The following is a 21,603-nucleotide window of genomic DNA, read 5'->3' on the forward strand; positions in this document are numbered from 1 at the left end:
GGGTTTTTAAGTCCAATATGTTTGCACTGACATAATAAATCTTTTTAGCAATGAAGATCAGAAGCCACCCTTTGTTGCAGTACTTAATTTAGCAGGTAAAATAATCCATTACTGAAAACTTACTTGACATAAGCTTTGGAATCTGGGCTTGTCCTCTCAACAGTGGCCGGTACAAGTTTCCCTGGTAAGTCGCAGGTGGTGGTGCAGCATTGCTGTAAACGCCAGTTCCAGAGCCTCTGGGCATAACATGGCTATAAAAGGACCCCCCAGCCAGTGAAACAATTATATAGACATATATCCAACACATAATAAATAAATGCTGGCAGCCATCTTTTTACTACTAGATCTGATTAAGACAATGCAAATTTAAAAGATTTATAATGGACAAAGTTCAAAACAGTACCTGATAATGGTGACAGCAAATATTCACTTATCACACTAAAGATTTTTAATAATCATGTAAATATTTATTAATTACTTCATGCAAAAAATAATTTGAGTCTATTTCTCTTTTTTTGCATTATATTTAGTTTTGTCCTCAAAGACCCATGCTGTTGCTATCACTATGCAGTGGACCGTTGAACAACGTGGGTTTGAACTGTGCAGGTCGACTTATAGGTGGATTGTTTTCAATAGTAAATACTAGAGTCCTATACAATACACGGTTGAGGATTTTCGACTGCTCAGAGGGTCAGTGCCCCTAACCCCAGAGATGTTCAAGCGTCAACTGTATATACTACTACTCTATATCTTACTATTTTCAGTTTACTACTGATATATCAAACATTTCCCTATATCTTTCATAGTCTTCCTAGGTGTTAACATCTATACCTATAGAATATTTACATGTTGATATCTCATATTTTACTAAACCAGTCCACCATTTAGCACCAGTAGTACAGACAACAATGCCTAGAGAGATCTGGGCATATAACTAGGCTCCTCTAAAATATCTTCTCAGGATCAATTCCAATAAGCAGGAATCTGGATCAAAAGTTCAGAGTACCTTCAGAACTTAAAACTCTATTTAGAGGTATTTCTATGTTGCTTTCCAAAATGGCTGAAATAATGCAAAAAAGAAATCTTAAGAATATTTTAGATTTGCATTTCTTTTACTATTAAGAATGCAGACGACCAAACAACCACAATAGAAACTATCCTAAGCAGTTAATCCCCACAACAACTTCATGAGTTAAGTAGGTGTGATTATGATTCCCATTTTACACACAGGAAATGGAGGCACAGGGCGGTTCAGTAACGTGAACAAACGTATCAAGTGGTAGACAAGGCATCTGATCCAGACGTTTAGGATCCAAAGCCCATGATCCCACTGTCCCTTACTAGCCACTGTATAAAGTACATGCTGCTGATGGTAACCTACTGCCTAAATCCCATTTTGAATCTTCAGGTTTTCCTATGAACTGGAAATATCTATTTATGAGTTATCATCATTAATTCATAGATGATAACTCATTAATATTTACCCCAGCACATTGCTCTTTTTATCCCAGCTTTACGTGTTACTGTTTCAAAGCCCCCTCTTTCATATACGGTTGTCTCCATAACTAGGAAAAAGACAATTTGATAGCTAATAAGGGCAGAGGATAAAAATCAGAAATTCACAGCAGAGGAGATACAAATGGCCAGCAGACATCTTAAAAGAGACTCAACCTGACTAACAGGCCATGAAACACATTAAGGCAGCACGGAGACATCAGTGCTTGGGTACAAGCCCAGGAGCTGATAGCTCTGCACAGAGGTACTGGGGACACCCGGACATGAACTCGGCCAGAACTTTCTTGAGGGTGAAGAGCACGTTTTTTTCTTTTGAAATAACGGTCTTCTAGACAGCAAAATCTCTTAAGAGAAAATAACGGAATTCTCAAGCAACACGTAAAGCAATATATAGACCAAAGAAACAGAAGTAATTTTAAAAAACGAAGAAAAGCAGAAAAGTATCAAAGTCATTAAAATATCTGCAGAATAGCTGTATTTAATGGTCTTAAATATTTGTGGCATAAATGCTGACTTAATGCTTTGTGGAAGACCCAGAAAAAGCAAAATACACACACAGAAAAACCTACCACTCACCCCAAAGCCCTGAAGGCCGCTGGATCCAGGTGGACGGGCCGCCGGTCCCGGTTAAAGCTGAGCTGGGGCTTCCACTGCCGCCCGTTGCTGGATTTCTCCCAGTCGCCAGGTTTCAGGACCGGTGCAGGTTTTCTAACCATTTGAAAACACAAACTTTAGTTACAGGGATGAACTTCGTTTATACAAAATAAACCCAGAGAGTTTTATAAATGCATTATTGTTTACCTTGCTCCCGGAAGCATCACGGCTTTAAAAATGTAATCTTCAGCAAACTGTGGGTCTTTAAAATTAATACTAGAAGAGAACAATACATAATTTAATGATTATACTGGATTAGCCTCGCTTAACTACTATCATGTAAACTCTGGTACTTTTCACCTTTATTTTATTTATTTAATTTTTTTTAGGTTTTTTTTTTTTTGGCCACGCTGCATGGCTTGCAGGATCTCAGTTCCCCCACCAGGGATTGAACCTGGGCCCCGGCAGTGGAAGCCTGGAATCCTAACCACTAGGCCACCAGGGAACTAGGTACTTTTGACCCTTAAACAAAATAACTAAAATTCAAAAGTGTTCTCCAAAAATGATCTTAGTCACTGGATTTTGCCAAATTGCCAAATGGCTAAACATCTTCCTCACCAAACTGCCACTAATTTCCAGGATGGCCCTCGTGTAACTTTCTGTGCAAGAGTCATGTTCAAGCTAATTGTGAGTGATCACAGAGAAATAACAAGACATTGCCCACCCAACTCTTGAGAAATTCCAGTATAATATCAGAGACAGGTCCAAGAGGTTTGCAACAACAAAAAATAAAAAACACCTTTCATTTTTTTCAGTCCATGGCAAAGACCCTCCCTCTGGCATCTTAGAGAAGATCAGCTCTTGTTACAAGAAAGATGCAAACAACAACAGAAACATTTACAAAATCAAAAAAAAAAGAACACAAATAATCCATAGGGGAAAAAACACAAAACCTCCCAGTTGGAAGCCTGTATCCCGCTCTACAAACGTGTGTTTGTGATAATGTAATAGCCACCATTTGAACACTACACGAAGGCTGTACATTCAGACTAACAAGCTGGGCCAAACTGCCTTTCTGGTGGGGGGTGTGTGTGTGTGTGCACGCGCCTCCCAAAGCACACAAGTCTTCCTTCTGACACAGCAATGTCTCTTCTAGGACTCTGGATACGCGCCTGGTTTATACTTAAGGATGCTCATAACATCAGTATTCATAATGTTGAAAAACTGTAAAACCTAAGTGTATGGACAATAGTGGACTAGTTAAAAAAACTATGGTTCTTTCTAAAAACGGTATCCTCAATTGATATTTTTTAAAATGTAGTAACAAAATACTTAATGACATGGGAAAAGTACACATGCAACAGACTAGACACACATTCACCAAAAGGTTATTTGTACACTCAACCATTTCCTTTCCTTCTTTGTGCTTTTTTATATTCTCCAAAGATCCTCCAAAGATTACAGATTACAGTTGCAATCAGTGAAAAAAGGTTTTATTGAACTGGCTGACATTTTAGATAGCTAACTTTTTTTTCCTCTTCAAATACTGCCACTTAAAATAATTAGGGCCCATCTGTTATAGAGAAATTTTCGTTGCAGTAGGATTTAACTGTATATTTGAAGTACACAAAAATAGTTTCATTTATAATAAAGATGCTATAAGCTCAAGAACAGCTGAACAACACTTCATTTATTCAATCTGTTCCTCTTACAAACTCACTCTTCACCGCAACTGTCTTTATCTCAGATGTTCTCTATTCCAGATGGCTTAGGGCAGGGCCAGGCACGACAGGCAGTATGAAAGGTTTAAGAGGGTGAGAGAGAAAGAGATAGGTAGGTATCTGGGTCTGTTAGGGCTTTACAGATACATAGTAAAGAGAGAAAACTGGGGACTTCACTGGCGGTCCAGTGGTTAGGACTCCGAGCTTCTATTGCAGGGGGCACAGGTTTGATCCCTGGTTGGGGAACTAAGATCTCACAAGCCACGCGGCGTGGCCAAAAAAAAAAAAAAGAGAGAGAGAGAAATCTGGTGATAAAGCAAGACGTGCAACTAAAGTATCTCAAAATAGTTCTCTTAGTGTCAGCAGGCCTTTTCGGCAGTTTACCAAACAAATTTTCAGAGTGCCCACTGCATACACGGTCTCACCGTGGGAGCAGGGGCACAAACACTGACCAAGCATGGAGCCTGCCTCCCCTTCTAATAGGGGAAATAGATAGAAAAGGTTTAATAACAGTTTAGTAAGGAAGAAAGTGGAAAAGGCAACAACAGGCACAGGAAAGACGCTGAATCAAAGCATGTGAGTGCACATGCCTTCCACACACACGCCCTTGTGAGTGTGGGCTAAATGCATGTATGTATGGGGGAGGCGGGCCTTTCACCTGGGACCAAGGAAAACAGCACCCAACAGGCTATGGTTGAAGGTGGGACAGGACTGGCTGCAGGATGGAACAGACATGGAAAGTGGTAGCTCTGTTTAACTGGAGCAGCCTTCTCAATGGGGATCTGGGAGAGAAGTAACAAGCCCTACAAAAAATGATTTGAGTGACTACGTACATTCTCAGTTCTCCCAAGGAAGATACATAACCAGTGCCATTCTAAAGGCACAGGATACAAACTGGTTCATTACATGCAGCAAATGCTTTAAGTTCTCAAGACTTAATTCTCAGGTGAGACCAGAGTTGAGAAGGGCTGGACTGGAATGAAAAAGTATGTGAACAGAAGTGGGCAGTAAGACGGCCTGGTTGAACTGGAATGTTGTCATGAAGGGCTTGTTCTGACCACAACGTAAGGCCACTTCAAGTTGTCAGAGAGTAAAAGCAATCCAAGATGCAATTCAGAAAGAACCACCCGGCCACACTGCATTAGAAAGATGGGGCGAGAACCAAAAGGAGGTCACAGTCGTAGCCTAGGGAATGCTGGGCGAGCTAAAGAAATGGCAGGGCTGGAGCTGGAAGGAAGATCATGCTTAGGTGAGGGCTCTAGGGGAACACCTGCAAGGCACCCACAGAAAGAGCTGAAACTAAGAAGTGAAAGAAACAGCCAAGTAACAAGCTCCCAGGGAGAAGAGAGAATCCCAGGTCATAGTGATAATCTCTCTCAAAAGACAATGGTTACAAGAGGTTTAATAAGAGAGCTGAAGCTAATGTTTGAGAAAACAAATCCATTTATTCGTCAAATATGTGTTTATTATATGTCAATTATTCCTCAATAAAACTGTTTTTAAAATTCCATTATTCATGTTCATGCTCTGAAAGGGAAAAAATTTCCAAGCTAATAAGAAAACAATCTCCAAGATCTCTCCCACTTCCCCTCAGAACTGCACTCAACAGAGTGATCTTATACTTAATATGGTTCAAGCCATTGGGAGACAGAAAAGGATTTAAAAATAAGTTTGGAGGTCCCCCACTGAAGGGACAAGGGACACTACTTATAATCTGAAAGATTAAAGCGTTCTTTCCCCTTGGATCTTTGAGAAAAATTTGAAGACTTATTCTCTCCTAGAAAGAGTTAAGCTTTTACTGGTTGTGAGATTTTTTGTATTTTAATTTGTTCCCCAAAATATATACTAAGAACTATTATGTTTCTAGAAATTAAAGTAACAACAGAAGCTAAAGCACAACTCTACTGTACTTTTTTCCAATGTGATAACATCAGCCACAACTTAAACTTCCTAAAAGTAAAACAGACTTAGGCAGGAACCCATTAGGCAAAGGCCCAAAGGGTAACTTTTTATTTGGATCCAAACTTTCAAAGTGCTTTGTTTTTTTTTTCAGGTTAACGTAATTCAAATTTTTATAGGTAGAGCATTAAAAATAATGGAAATAATTCCATTATACTAAAATATATAGATAAAAATAATGGGGAAAAAATATAGATTACTCTGAGAAATTCCCACCATTAGAAACAAGAGGCATTAATTGTGGAGAGTTTACTGGGGAGGGAAAGCAGTAACATGGAGATAAAGTCAGAAGCACCCTCAGGGAGGAGACGAGTTAACAGAACAACCTCTGGACCCAACAGGCTGCCCGGCTAGGGTCAGAGAACTGTGCGTAGATTCATGTTGTTTCATCTAACTGGTGAACAGGGGAGGGAGCTTAACCACTCCCTCGGGGTGGAACAGTGCCGACTCAGCCAGCATCAGCTTCTACCCTCCAGACCAGCTCCGACGAGGGCTTGTAGAGTAGATCCCCTCCTTGGTAGGTAACCTCTCTATTATTTTAATCATTTAATTGTCTTCATAAACACACTAAGGACAATATAAATTAAAAATTTTAAACCTAAGCATAGTTGTAAAGTAAGGAAACTCAACAGTGCTTTTATTTTTATCACAAGTAGCACTTTAGACGCTAGATGTAAGAAGAAAATATTGCAGCAGTCTCAATAGAAAAAAAACACAATGCACAACACCTTTTCCAATTCCATTCACTTTAAGAATTATCCTTAGAAGTGCTACTTAAGTACTACTATTGAGAGTGCTAGCACACATCACAAAGAAAGCAGAAAACTCCAGAAATCTTTTCATTTTTACCTTTCCCTGATACATTCCATAATTAATGCTCAATCAGCAAACCACTGCAAACTGTTCACAATCCATATACTTGACATTTTAAAGCACTTAAAGAGTTTATAGGACTTAACAATGTCTTTTCTGACATCCTATCAGAAGAGGTTAACCAGTTGTGTCCTATGAAGTATTACAGGCAGTGAAAAGTTAAACCCTCCCAAGTGTTCCCAACCATCAAGTCTGTTACTGATTCCGTGTCCTCCACTTCTTCAGGTTTTGGATCTCAAGTTACCTGCTTGCCAACCATGAGTCTTACAAACACGGCAGTAATGGTCATTACATTACAAATCTATCTTCACGTACATCCACATTTTAAAAACATCTCCTTGGGGCTTCCCTGCTGGCGCAGTGGTTGGGAATCTGCCTGCTAATGCAGGGGACACGGGTTCGAGCCCTGGTCTGGGAAGATCCCACATGCCGTGGAGCAACTGGGCCCGTGAGCCACAGCTACTGAGCCTGCGCGTCTGGAGCCTGTGCTCCGCAACAAGAGAGGCTGCGACAGTGAGAGGCCCGCGCACTGCGATGAAGAGTGGCCCCCGCTAGCCACAACTAGAGAAAGCCCTCGCACAGAAACAAAGACCCAACACAGCCATAAATAAATAAATCCCATTTAAAAAAAAAAAAAAATCTCCTTGAAGACAGAAAACATTCTATCCCTTGCCTGATCCATCCAAAAGTGAACACAGAATGTTTGAGAAGCAGTCCTCTGAAGAAGTAAGTCTGGGCTCTTAGAAGACTCTGGCAAACACGGGTTCCAACACTATGAACAGCCAAGCTTTTACATGGGTTTAGAAGGATGCCAGGTGCCATGAGAGAAAAAGAGAAATCTGACAATGCCACTAATGAAAACATCTCTAAAGATTACATAAACCCAGATTACCTCTGAGAAGAAAAGCAATGAAGGGTAGGCAAAGGGAAGAGCATTCCAAGCACTGGGAGGAAGGCACAGAGATGAGTGGGACATGGAAGGGACCAGCCTGGAGAGCAAGGAGGCGGCGTCCCTGAGGAGCTGTGGGGACTCAGGCACAGAGCACGGCTCCACCAAATTATGGCAGGAACCAAAGATCGCCGAGGGGTGGCAGTGTTTAAGAAAGATGAGACAACAGATTCAGTGGGAAGGAAGGTGGCGTAAAAAAAAAATCAGCTGGGAGAGCACCACGGTAATCCAGGAGGAGAGAGTACAAAACAGGCTCACTGGGAAAAGCCAGATATGAAAAATAATTGGGAAGAAAAAAATATTCCAGAGCAGTGGTGTAGGTACATGGAGTCGTGTAAAGTGAGAAGCCAAAGCTCCTAAGTCTGGGCATCTGGGGGAACAGGAGGTCGAGGGACAGAACGGAGAGATGGGCAAGGAGGCGTGTGAGGGGCGCAGAACAAAGCAGCCAGTGTGGACACAGAGTCCGAGGTGAGATCAAGGGGGTGTGCGTGCATCTACTCCGCCAGACGGATAGAAAATTGTGCTGCTACACCAGGAAGATAACTTTTTTGTAATTTAAAAATCATATACAGGTTTTATATATTTAAATTTGACAAAGAATTATTCTAAAATACTCTGCTAAGCAAATTACAATGGTGGAGGAAGAGCAGAACGAGGAAAACTCAGGGAGATGGCTCAGTTCTGTTCAAGGTTACACTACTGCTATGTTGGACGATTTATGGAATCAGAATTGGAAAAAAAAATCCTAGGTAACAGCTGATTGTATTCTCTAAGAATCCTTCTATGAATTTAAGACACTTCAATAACTTCTAAAATATACTTTCTCAGTACTACAGATAAGACCTAACACGATGGGAAGAATCTACCTAAAGTCAATGTGAGGAAATAACTTCTCAAACATGGAATGCAATACCAGATGCATGCAAACAGAGAAGGGGGAAAATATTAAGAGTCAAAACAGACAGAAATAACTGGCAGCTGACTCTGGAGGCTACCTTTTCAGATTTTTTGTTTATACAGCAAAAAAACCCACTAGGATACACAAGAAACCCTGAAACAAACACACGCAAAACTACAGTAAACTGCATCTCAGCCTCAACATGACCCCTCAGAGAAAACACTGAAAATCACCTCATACGGTACGAGTTAACACTTTGGTCTTTCACGAATCTCTAGGAAATCAACTCAATTAAGTCAATTTTATTATGAAGTTATAGTCAACATATACCTGAATTTACAGCTGAATCTGAGATTTCTTTTATAAATTAATAAATCTTGTGAAAACAGTGGATACCAAACAACACCAAAGGCCATTTCAGGCTCAGAAATCACCACCACCATATCATCATACAAACAAACACTCCAGGATCTGTCAAGTTTGTAACTCCTCCCTTGGGCAAGTCTCTATCCTAATTAGATAGCTAAGAAGAATTAACTATTTCTAGAGGGCTGTGACGGAAGACCTTTGAGAACATGCTGAGAAATTGAGGAGCACAGCAAACAACGAGGACAGGCGGGAGTAACTGGCCCGAAGCTCGGCTGGGAGCCAAAGACCCCAGGGGTTACTACACAGAGTCCACACTGGCTCTGCTGCAGCCAGGCTGTTTGTGGTGGGCACAGCAGCTTGGCTTACGGTTCTGAATCCCACCCTTAACAAAAGAGCCCACAGACAAAGAGCCAGGACAAATTATGTGCAAAGATAAACAAAAATCGTGGGTAGAGATAAATAAAGGCAACTAATTTAGGAAGATTTTCCAAATTCACAATGGTTTTCTTTAAGTAAAAGCCTTTCTAGAATGGCAGTTGCTATCTAATTCCATGAAAGACAGGAAAATAAACATGCTTATACGTCACAATGAGAAATCTAAGTAAAATCCAAAATATTCCCTAAGAATGAGAGAATTAATGTGGGAAAGGAGTATTCAGGAACAGCTTTTACAAAATCCTTGAATTACTAGAATATTTGCCCTACTCTCATCTAAAGACTGAAGAGGGCTTCCCTGGTGGCGCAGTGGTTGAGAGTCTGCCTGCCAATGCGGGGGACACGGGTTCGAGCCCTGGTCTGGGAAGATCCCACATGCCGCGGAGCGACTAGGCCCGTGGGCCACAGCTGCTGAGCCTGCGCATCTGGAGCTTGTGCTCCGCAACGGGAGAGGCCGCGACAGTGAGAGGCCTGCGCACCATGATGAAGAGGGGCCCCCACTCGCCGCGGCTGGGGAAGGCCCTCGCACAGAAACCCAACTCGAACAGAAGACCCAACTCAGCAAAAATAAATAAATAAATAAATAAATATTAAAGACTGAAGAAAACAACAACATAAACCCTGCCATCAAGATTAGTAATTACATACAACAGTTACATAAATGAGTAGTAAGTTTGTTGATTTTTATCTAAATAGCTATATTATATTTTACATACTCAGTAGTAAATGCTGTCACCATTGAAGAAACGAAGTATAAGTTTTCCAGATAGCAGAAATTAGCCCCTTAAGTTTATAATTGTTGATAAAAAAATTCCACAAATTCATTCTATTTCATCTTAACCAAAATAAAGTATAGTAACAGTTTTGTTTTTAAAATCTGCAGGGCCACGACTATAAATGTAATAAATAGTCGTACAATACGGTGAAGCTGTGTGGGCCTCTGGGGTGAAGAGGTCTGTTTGCACATACACAGCAAACTACTCCTGGAAACTCCTACTTTCTACCTCCCACTTTTCTAATCCAGGAAGAATTAGAGGTTGTTAGGGGAAACCAGAAAGCAGAGAAGCAAGCTTGTTAAATCAGTAACCTTAACAATATACATAATTTAAAGTCAAGAGGCTCTACTCGGAGGTCTGCAACACAGGGACTCTCCAATCTCAAAGCACTGCTGTAATAACAGCTACCATTTCCCGGTGAACCAGTCTTCTTAAACTTATCTGCAAGTTCAGAGCTGCATTCTGGGCAAATGTCAGCAGTTTGGGGAAACTTACCTGATCGCAGCGTTCTGTGTCAGATCCCTTAACATGGGAACAGGAGAACATACTATTCTAAAAAGAAACAAGAGAAGAACCATCTATTTGTGAATTGTAACCTTTTAGATAAGTGGAAGCAAGATGTTGCTATGTTTCTGAGGAATCATTAAAATGCACCAGCAAAACAATATAATCGTATATATCTTTAACAAAGGGCCTTGTCTTCCTTGCTTGTGATCTCACTAACAGAAAACAATTATGGGCAAAGGGCTTTTATCAGAATTTGTAAAGAATACCTACAAACCAAAAAGAGGGAGGTGAGGGAACAGATAACTTAATAGAAAAACAGAACAGGTATTTCATAAATGAGGAAAACCAAATAGTTAAGAGATATACCATACGGCATTCAATTAGTAATTTCATTAGTAATCAGAGAAATACAACTGTCAACCACAAGATCCCAACAAGCATCCACCAAATTGACAAAAATTAAGGTCGTGACAATCCCAAGAGTTTACAAGAACACAGAGCAATAGGATCTCTCACAAACTGACACAGATTATAAAACAGTGTAATCACTTTGGAAAACCCCCTGATATTATCTAGAAAAGATGAAGATACACGTATTTTATGACCCGCAATTCTATTCCTGTATCTATACACCCTTGAGCAGCAGTTCTCAAACTCTGATATCAGAGCCCCTTTACACTCTTAACAATTTGAGGACCCCAAAGAACTTCTGTTCATGTTGGTTATATCTGTCAATATTTACCTATTACAAATTAAAACTAAGAAATTTTTTAAACACTAATTTAAAAATAATACTATTATTGAAATAAATAATATTTATTTATATATATATAAATAATATTAATAAATATAATAAATGTAAATATTTATATATATATTTATTTATAAATAAATAAATTTATTTATATTTATTTATTTGTTTATTATTTATTTATAATATATTTATTTACTATTTATTTATTTTATTATTTATAATATATTTATTTATATATTTATATAAATAAACCTATTATTGAAAACCTAAGACAATTTAGTAATAAACCTACCATTAATTTATATAACATTTTTATGAAAAAACCACTATATTTTACAAAGCAAAACAAAAAACAAATGAGAAGAATGTTATGTTTTGATTTTCTTTAATACATGGCTTAGTATCTATCTTAATAGCTGGATTCTGTTATCCACTTCAGATTCAATCTCTTGAGATATCACACTACATTTAGCCTCTGGAAAACTCCACCATACACTCAAGGGAGGAAAAGAGTGAAAAAGGCAAACAGCATCATAACACCTTAGTATTATTATAAAAATAGTTTTGACCTTGCAGATTGCCCCAAGAGCTGGGCTTTGACCCCAAGTCCTTTTTCATTCCAGGGGTATTCTGTTGTTGTTTTGTTTTCTCACTACTTTCTCATTATTACTAGAAAATGAAACATTTAGGCAACAAAGTAAAAATGCTAACTATACATCCTCCCAATCGTTTCAATTATATGCAATGAATGCTTACTGATCTGGAAGAATGGCTTCTTCATCCAAAGAAAACTTTCCTTGAATCCCATGACATAGTTCAGGTGGTACATCCATTGACTGTGGAAAAACACAGCCCTGATTATACACCCGAAAGAATGGAAAGCAGGGACTAAAACATATGCTTGTTCGTCAACGTTCACAGGAGTAACATTCCTAACAGCTGAAAGGTGGAAACCACTGAAGTTCCCATCAACAGATGAGTGGATAAACAAAATGTAGTGTATACACACAATGGAATATTATTCAACCATAAAAGGAAGGAAATTCTGACACAAGATGGCTGAACCTTGAAAAATTATGCTAAGCGAAGTGAGCCAGACACAAGAGGATAAATACTACTGTATGATGCGACTTATGTGAGGTATCAAGATTAGGCAAATTCATAGAGTCAGAAAGAAGAAGAGAGGTTACCAGAGGCTGGGAGGAGGGGAGGATGGAGAGGCAGTGTTTAATGTTGTTTAATGGGTACAGAGTTTCTGACTGGGAAGATGAAGAAGTTCTGGAAACAGACAGTTGGTGGTAGTTGCCCAACTTTGTAGATGGTCTTAATCACAGAATTATACACTTAAAAATGCTTAAAATGGTAAATCATGTTTATATTTTACCAAATTTAAAAAAGGTATTCCTGATTAATTAAACAAATAAATATACTGTTTAAAAACACTTCATGATGGAAGGGAGACCGTACCTCTGTGGAACCTGTCTTGTACAGCTCTAAAAGGAAGTCGTGCAGTGGGTGATGCTTCCCCACAAATAAGACATCGCCTCCAAGACTGTTTCTTCTATCTGGGGGGAAAGTAGGAAAAGAATAAAGATCAAACAATTATACCTGCAAGAGCAATTTTTATGACAACAAAATTAAAAGATGCATCTAAATTTTAAAAACTTAAAGTTTGTGAAAAATAATTTAACAATAATAGGTCTAAACAGGTGATATGTCTCTGCAGAAGAAAAAAAAACTTTGACGATAAGGTTTCAAAAATCAATGACTATCAAAAAAAAATTACTAAAATATACCTGAATTATTATGGGATTGCAAGATAAGGGTCAGAGTTTTCTTATTTATACAGAACTCAATTTCTTATTATAAGAAATAAACATTCCCTGAGGAAACACAAATTGTATCATCTGAGGACAAAAATTATACTAAGGATGGAGATACTATTTCTATAGGTTTGTTACACTGGTATTAAATACATTTTCCAATTGAGCTCAGCCTTGCAATTTCCCAATATTTTAACTGTCAGTATTAATGACAAAATCCCACTTTTTGTGAAAAATAACATTTCAAGTTAACACTCTGAGAGCAAATGCTTTTGACTCAACTTAACCTTCAAGCAAAGTTATTGTTATTTGGGGGGTAGGGGAGGAGGAAGGGAAGAAGGGAGATGGAGGAAATCTAACACTTATAACTTAAAAGTTTCATTTAATTACTATTCAATTTACAGATAATAAATTTTAAGAAACAAATTTAACTTTTGTTACAAAGAAGTAAAATCAATGATTTATGCCCCCTTTGTGAAAAACTCACAAATGAAAAAAAATGGTCTAATTTTATAAGGAAACGTGAAGTCTGTGTCCCACAGACTCACTGCTGCCTGAGTGGGGCGCTGGCCTTACTCTCTTCGGGGGTGAGGTCCGGGTACACCTCTTCCAGGGCAGCTCGCAGTCTTCGCTCATCCACGAACGGCAACAGAGCCACACCTGGGAACATAAACGCACACCAACCACCCAACTATTAGGGTCACCTAAATTCCAACTGGTCCAAATGAACATTTCTAGTAGAATATCCCTGCTAATATAAAAACATTCGGGAACTGAACTCTAATCTTTAGCCAAAATTCAACTGTAGAAGAAAAAATTCCAAATTTCCCACCCTTTATTAAAATGGCTCATATGGAAAACCATGTTTGATCTTAACTCTGTGATAATAAAATTTTTAAATTAAATGAACAAGTGGCCACCTAGACACCAGCCTCTCTCTGTTCTCGCCCTCCTTACTAGATGCCCTCGGGCAAACCAGTCAATCTCCCAAAGGCTTGGGTTTATCCTTTCATCTTTTTAGGACCTTGGTTTCTTCTTTTGTACAGAGATCATTCAAAAAAAATACTCAGAAGTTTTGTTTAACTAGAATACTTGAAATGACTCTTGCAGCTCTAAAATTGCATAATATTCTATTACATTTTAAGACCTTATAATTAACTTATACACACAAAAATTTTAGATACTTGTTTGCTTAAATTAACTTTAGGGGCGGGTAGAATAGATGATTATTTTCAGGCTGAAAATTGTTCCCTGGAGTGTGCTAGAATTGAGATCATTGCTTTATCTGGACCCATGTGCATAATCTTCAAAGAAACACACCAGTAATACAATATCTATTACTAGAAAAATATACGAAGTTATTGAAGCATAATAAGTGCTGCTGTATACAGTAAAAATAGTATTTTGGCCAAATAAAAATTTTAAGATAAATAGCAAAGAGAAATGTTAAATAAAGCTAAATAATTTTGAAACTATTGCCACTCAAAACTGCTGTATTTGTGATTTTTTCCCTTTAAAATGATGAGAAATGAAAGGTTTCCAAAGTTGTCATTAATTATTTAGCTACCATATTTTCAAAGTTAGGAAACGTCTTCAATTGTACTACAAGTAAGGAGAATACCTAGTTAAGGAGAATACTAACTTCTAGTGTGAATTTTATGGGGCCTAAAAAGCTGGTAAACACTTAGATGGAAAAAACCTAGAAAGTTGTTCAAGTGGTAATTAGTCATTCACTTAACAAAAGTTATAACATGAAAAACTACAACATTATCTAGCTTTCGTTTTCTACCTAATAGATTTAGGATCTAAACAAATTATCAGAAAGACTTTCCTACAATATCAACTCCAGAAGCTAACTCCAAACAGTAAGCAACTTGCAGTGCTAATGACAGCAATATGGTTAACAAGTAACAAACGAGCCCTACTGGCCAAGGGAGGAAGGACGCCTTACACCCAGGTGTGACAGTGGTAGTGCTTGAGAATGAGCTGATAGTACAAATGATAGCAGCAGCAGCTACTTTTTTCTGAGCACCTATTTCCTATGTTACATGCTTTGGTTCATTTATACCTCTCAACAGCCCAGAGGCAGCCCAAATGGTGATAATATTTAGTTAAACACAGTGGTCAGACTCTCTGGGTTCAGATCTTAGTTCTGACACTGTGTGACTCTGATCAAATTACTTAAATTCTCTGTTCATATATAAAATACATAGCATTCGAAATATCTATGCTATATTATTATATATAATAATTGTAAGTACACATGGTCAATAAATGTTGGAAAAATACCCAGATACATTTTATCATCTATCATTTTAAGATGCACTCAACTTAGGCAAGAACTTAACTAAGTATTATCATTACTTTCCATAAGATTTAAAGATAGGTATGGAGAAAAAACGACATCTCCTAACAGTAGTAAATTTAACCTCAAGAAAGGTGTGTTCTTGCTACAGAGTCTAATAAATGAAAATATTTATATAAAATATAAAAATATTAAGGTCTGAGTTCAAACCCATGCTAAAATTCTTTTGGAATCTTAAGGGACCCCAGACAGCCAAAACAATCTTGAAAAAGAAAAATAAAGTTGGAGGACTCACATCTCCTGATTTCAAAACTGACTACAAAGCTACAGTAATTAAAACAGTATGGTGCTGGCATAAGACAGACATTCTGACCAATGGAATAAACAGCCCAGAAATAAACCCTCATACGCACTCAAATGATCTTCAACAAGGGTGCCAAGACCACTCGGTGGGGAAAGGGCAGTCTCTCCAACAACCGGTGGTGGGAAAATGGATATCCACACGCAAAAGAATGAAGGTGGACCCTTACATTACACCATATACAAAAATTAACTCAAAATGGCTGAACATCCTAAATGTAAGAGCCAGAACTATAAAACTCTTAGAAGAAAATATAGGGAGCAAGCTTCATGACACTGGATTTGGCAGTGATTTCTTAGACACCAAAAGCAAAGGCAACAACAACAAAATAGTCCAACAAAAACTGGACTTCATCAAAATTAATACTATATAAAGTACACCTATAATGAAACAACAAAAACACAATTCAAAAATGGGCAAAGGACCTGAAAAGACAATTTTCCAAAAAAAGATACACAAATAGCTAATAAGCACATGAAAAAAGAAATGATCAACATAATTAATCATTAGGGAAATGAAAAATCAAAACCACAGTGAGATACCACTTCACACCCATCCAGATGGCTATTATCAAAAAACAAAATAAATATTGGCAAGGGTGTGGAGAAACTAACTGACGTGCACTGCCTTACTTTTCCTCTGGAAAATTTCTACTACAATGATAGTCAGCAAGTCATCTGCATGTTTATATATTTACTTATTCATTTAATGAACACTTACATAAATAACTTTATTTTTACTTTACTACTTCCTGTTCTCCTATGCCTCCTCTCCCTCTATGTTACTCCTCTACAAAGCATCTTCAAAAACAACCTAAGACCCCAATCTTTTTACCTATAACACAATATGCCCACAGAGTACAACACTTGCACAGCCCCAATCAACGGGTTGCATTTCCCACTATCATTCTGTTAAAGTAATATGAAATTCCTGTTACTACATAAATCAAAAGTCAACCCTAAAATCTCATAAAATAATTATTTCAATTGGTAAATTATTATTTATTCCCCTTTTCCTCCACAGTTCTCTTTGAGTTATTTTACTGGTCTCTGTACCCCAGAGAATAATCAGGGAAAAAGAATGAAAGCATGGTATTACCAAACATGCTTATCATTCTAGAAAAATATATGGTGGAAGAAGAGGTTAAAATGATTTGCTGAAAGGGACTCTGGTGTGAAACAACAATTGGCTTACTGTGTGAGACGCTTTCTTGTGTTTTACTGTCATCACACATTTTTTGAGTGGGAAATATCACCTTACATTTAGTACTAATTTTTATTGCCATTCTTTCTACAAAGTCTGTGAACAGAATGGAATGAGAAAATAATGTACAGATAAATAAGAAATAAACTTTAAGTATGATTAATGTTAAGTATGTAAACTAAATTTCTAATACATTTTTCAAAGGTTTCCACAGAGTGTAAGTATATCTCCACATGGACACTCTCATGTTTCTACATTGCTCAGCAACCTCACAAGGCGTCAGTGACTGAAAGGAGCAAGTCCCAAGTCCCATTAATTAATCACAAAGGAGATAAAAAATATGATTAATGTATTTCAACCCATTTATTGTTTACCATAGTGTGACTATTAGAATATCAATCATTGCTAATCCCAGTTTGGATGGCAAAATATAGAAATTCTTTCATCCCATAAATCATGTTTGTGCACAGTTTTACCGTGAGAAAATTATTTTAACGAAAAGGAATAATGTCTTAATTTTACCTTGCCATGCATACTTCTTCCCATTCAAATCAACAGCAAAATCTTCCGGGTAGAAGTCAATTATACTAGAATCCTATACCAGGAAGACAAGTAAAGATTCAAAAAGTGAAGTCACATATTTCTGTTACAAAGAATTTGATATAACATTTGATCATGTTATCATGCTTGATAAGAAAATGAGCGTCCTTTCCTTTTAAAAATGGTATTCTTTAAATTGCAGGTCTAGTGAAACAAAATTAACAATTATATTTTAAAAGATGAAAAAAAAGGCATTATTATAGAGGAATTTTAAAGCAGACAGCTGTGGACCCAGTGTAGAGTGAAGAGCTTACTGACAACCCCACCTCCCAGCTGGGTCTCACTCCTCGCCCACAAAACCAGCTGGGAGGGGATTTCAAGCGGGCCAGCCTTAGCTCTAGCAGCCACCACAAAGGCTGGAACAACCAAAAATAATGGCTTACAGGTAGGCTGAGAATAAAAAAACTGTTCTAAGAATTTCTCCCAAACACAAATGATTTTTTTTTTACTAAGTTGGGTCCTGATGGCCAAGGAAAGCAGAAAAAAATAAAGTGGTGAAAAATATATGGAACTCAAATACTTTTACTTTTTTTCTGCACTTCGCTCTCTTAACTATGAGATGCAAAACAAACTGTGGCTAATGTTGGTAAAATGTACGACAAAAACCCAGTTACCAACACACTCAAAATACTAAAAGACTCACGGGATCACTCATGAGCTTCCGCCATGATGGAGGTAGAAAGTTACCACTTGCAGCTGGAAAAACCCCCATAAGTTGTTCCAGTGGTTTAAACTGTAAAAAAGAAAAAAAAAACTTTAACATACAACACACAATTTTTATCTAAGCCAAAATTCTATAAATTTTATGGCTCTAAATAGTTAAGCTTACCGGTTTGGTACCCTTCTCAAAATCAGAAGCCATATCTGCAATACCTTCAAAGTCTGAAGCGAACGGTGCATAATGGAATGGATAATACCACTTCCAGGACGCACAACCCTGGAATCATTAAAAACAGCAAACCCAAAAATCTATGTTAATGATATACACAGAAAACAAATAAAAATTAGACTATTAACCTATATATTCTATTTATAAAACACGACTTCTAGTATATATTCCATGCATTAAGTTTTTCCATGAGTCCTAAGTTATTTTGATTAAATCTGAACTTTTTACTTCGTATCAATGGCCCTTTGATTTAAAAAATACTGCAAAACACCTTTAATAATCAGTAGTTAATGCCAAACTTTATATCCACAAACACAATTTGGTGAAGATTTTTATCCTTATAATGTGTTTGGTGGCATTTCTTTCAACTCTAGAGCTGCCATCATCAAATAAAATGAAGAGCAGCTGCAGCTGACACTTACTAAGCCTACAGGTGAGAAAGGGACATCACCGTGATTGAGAGTAAAACAGGCAAAAGCTTCATCTTACTATTCCCTATTATTTTCAGTGAAAACTTTCTCTTTATTATAAAAATATTTAAGTTAAGCTCATCAAAACGGAAACAAGTTATACTCATAGAAAAAAGAAGTCTTCCTGATATGTGTTTTGACTCTGTGCCTGGTGAATTAAAATCTTGGTAGGAGTAAAACATTAAATTAAAATATTTTATAGTTGATACTCAGCACATTAAATTACTTTCTACTTACTAATTTCAGATCACACAACAAACTGAACTTGCTTCACTCTCCGAGCACAAAACCAGATATTAACTATCTGTGTTACAATTCCCATGTCTACCTAACCTCTCATCAATCTGACATCCCAATTATCAAAGGCTTTAAGTCAGATACAGATGACTCCAATTAGAAAGCACTTCAAGTAACATCACTACGTTATACAGAGGAAATGGTATCATTCAAATTGCTTTCAAATTCTTACTAGTATTTTCCAGGCTTTGTCCTTTGTTCAGTCATTTAGTGACTATCTATTAGTTCCTCAGTTATTTTTTATTCCAATTAAAAAAACACTACACTTTAGTCATTTGAAAGACAAAGTATACTCAACCATACTCCTTGGTGTTGAAATCTTTTGACACAACAAAAAAAATAGCTTTGTTTATATATTAACACCTAAGGAGCTTTAGAAACAAATATTATTCAAAGTAATGAATTTCTAAATAGGAAGCTTAAAAAAAAGTCTAGGTTTAATCTCAGAATACAGCTCAATAATACATATTATTATAGAAATTATGTTCCTAAAATGACTAACTAGAGGCTTAGAGGAAAATATTCTCTTTGTACCTGGTAATAATATCGAAGAACCCAGCAGAGTCCTTCAACGTAAGACTGCACAACTTTACGTCGGAATTTCTCATCAGCTGCGTCAACATCAAATTTGTTCTTGTAGTACCGCTGTTTCCAACCAGCTTCCCATAACCTACAAACCAGGCAAAGCCAGTGTATGCTGAATTAATATGGTAACTGTCTACCTGTTTATCACCAAATCAATTTATATTTAATGTCCAGGTGAAATGTAAATGAGTTAATAAACAGTAATGCTAACAAACACGGTTTCATTTAACTATTTCTAAAAAGTCCACTTTCACAGGATTTATTACCAACTTAAAGATAGTTAAACATCAAAAACTCAAACACTGATTCCAGTAAGATCATTATAAAACTACATTTAAAAAAAGAATAATCACTTATGCTAATAAAGTAGATACAGTACACTTGTTTGCTCAAATTTTCATACTGTTTTACATGCTTTTTGATTGTGGAATAATGCTAAAACTACATTTCTTTTTTTAAATTAACTTTTTGGCTGCATTGGGTCTTCGGTGCCGCGCGCAAGCTTTCTCTAGTTGCGGCGAGTGGGGGCTACTCTTCGTTGCAGTGCGTGAGCTTCTCATTGCAGTGGCTTCTCTTGTTGCGGAGCACAGGCTCTAGAGCTCGCAGGCTTCAGTAGTTGTGGCACGTGGGCTCAGTAGTTGTGGCTCATGGGCTCTAAAGCGCAGGCTCAGTAGTTGTGGTGCACAGGCTTAGCTGCTCCGTGGCATGTGGGATCTTCCCAAACCAGGGATCGAACCTATGTCGCCTGCATTGGCAGGCGGATTCTTAACCACTGCGCCACCAGGGAAGTCCCTAAAACTACACTTTAAAATTTGCTGTAGATATTTTTATATAGTTCAAGTTCCTCAGTTTGTTAAAATATATTTAAACTATACAGAGAAAGTCAATTAAACACCTTAAAAAAAAAAGATTTGCATGGGTAATTCTTTTAAAGGTAAAAAGTGATTTATAAAAGAATAATCTAGAAACCAGGCAGAAATCATGTGTATACCTAACCTACTCTCCCTATGCTTGGGCCTCTTTGAGCTAAGAGTTGAAGAGAAGGACACGCATGCACATGTACACACGTATGTATGTATGTTCTGGTAAAACTTAGAAGCAGGTCAATTAATTCACTAAGTTATCATTAATCACTGAAAATACAACGTGAAGAACCACAAAGTACTCATTTCTCATTCTCCGAGAGATTAAAACATTTTCTTGAAGGAACACAAAGAAGCCAAAAAAATTTTTTTTTAATCAGGACAGATCAAGAACATCAAGATGATTCTACAGTAAGGCCATTTTCTACCATGTGCCAGATCTTACAAATTAACTGCAGTCATGTTTCAGAATACAGGTATGTCCTGCTTTTCAAAAGTTCACTTTACACCACTTTGCTTTTACAAAAGACCCCCATTAATACCTGTTTTCTCTAATCAAAAGAAATGCAGAGATTTCGCTTAAAAAAAAAAGGCAGAAAGTGGGAATCTCGTTTAGCACGTTTGTTTTCAGCGTGCACCCCAGGAGCAAGAGTGGCCCCGCCAGCCCCTTCCCCAGGAATCACACTCAGCGCCTTAGCATCTGCCGCCAGAGCTGTGAGCTGTGTCTGTGAGCATCTGGGCTTTATCTCCATTTATTTTGTGCAGCAAGATGTGACCTACGGTAACTGCCTCTTTACGCCATTTCGGCTCTGAAAGGTTTCATAGGCCCCCTCCACTTTCGGGGGAAACCCGCACAC

The 21,603-nt window shown here is 37.6% G+C and overlaps 1 protein-coding gene across 1 annotated transcript in view; it reads right to left on the reverse strand.

Annotated features, from left to right (window-relative positions):
* XRN2 (5'-3' exoribonuclease 2) overlaps window positions 1–21,603 on the reverse strand; it is a 78,875-nt gene that overhangs the window by 18,571 nt on the left and 38,701 nt on the right. Inside the window, exons 17-27 of the mRNA XM_082431643.1 lie at window positions 19,833–19,968; window positions 18,472–18,579; window positions 18,286–18,375; window positions 17,565–17,637; window positions 13,750–13,833; window positions 12,818–12,915; window positions 12,107–12,186; window positions 10,585–10,641; window positions 2,317–2,385; window positions 2,092–2,223; window positions 124–251 (exon numbers count right to left, since the gene is read on the reverse strand). Coding sequence (XP_082287769.1) covers window positions 124–251; window positions 2,092–2,223; window positions 2,317–2,385; window positions 10,585–10,641; window positions 12,107–12,186; window positions 12,818–12,915; window positions 13,750–13,833; window positions 17,565–17,637; window positions 18,286–18,375; window positions 18,472–18,579; window positions 19,833–19,968 — 1,055 coding nt within the window. The remainder of the gene's footprint in view (window positions 1–123; window positions 252–2,091; window positions 2,224–2,316; window positions 2,386–10,584; window positions 10,642–12,106; window positions 12,187–12,817; window positions 12,916–13,749; window positions 13,834–17,564; window positions 17,638–18,285; window positions 18,376–18,471; window positions 18,580–19,832; window positions 19,969–21,603) is intronic.

Source organism: Balaenoptera physalus (assembly GCF_965194825.1).
Source record: "Balaenoptera physalus genome assembly, chromosome: 16".
NCBI lineage: Eukaryota > Metazoa > Chordata > Mammalia > Artiodactyla > Balaenopteridae > Balaenoptera > Balaenoptera physalus.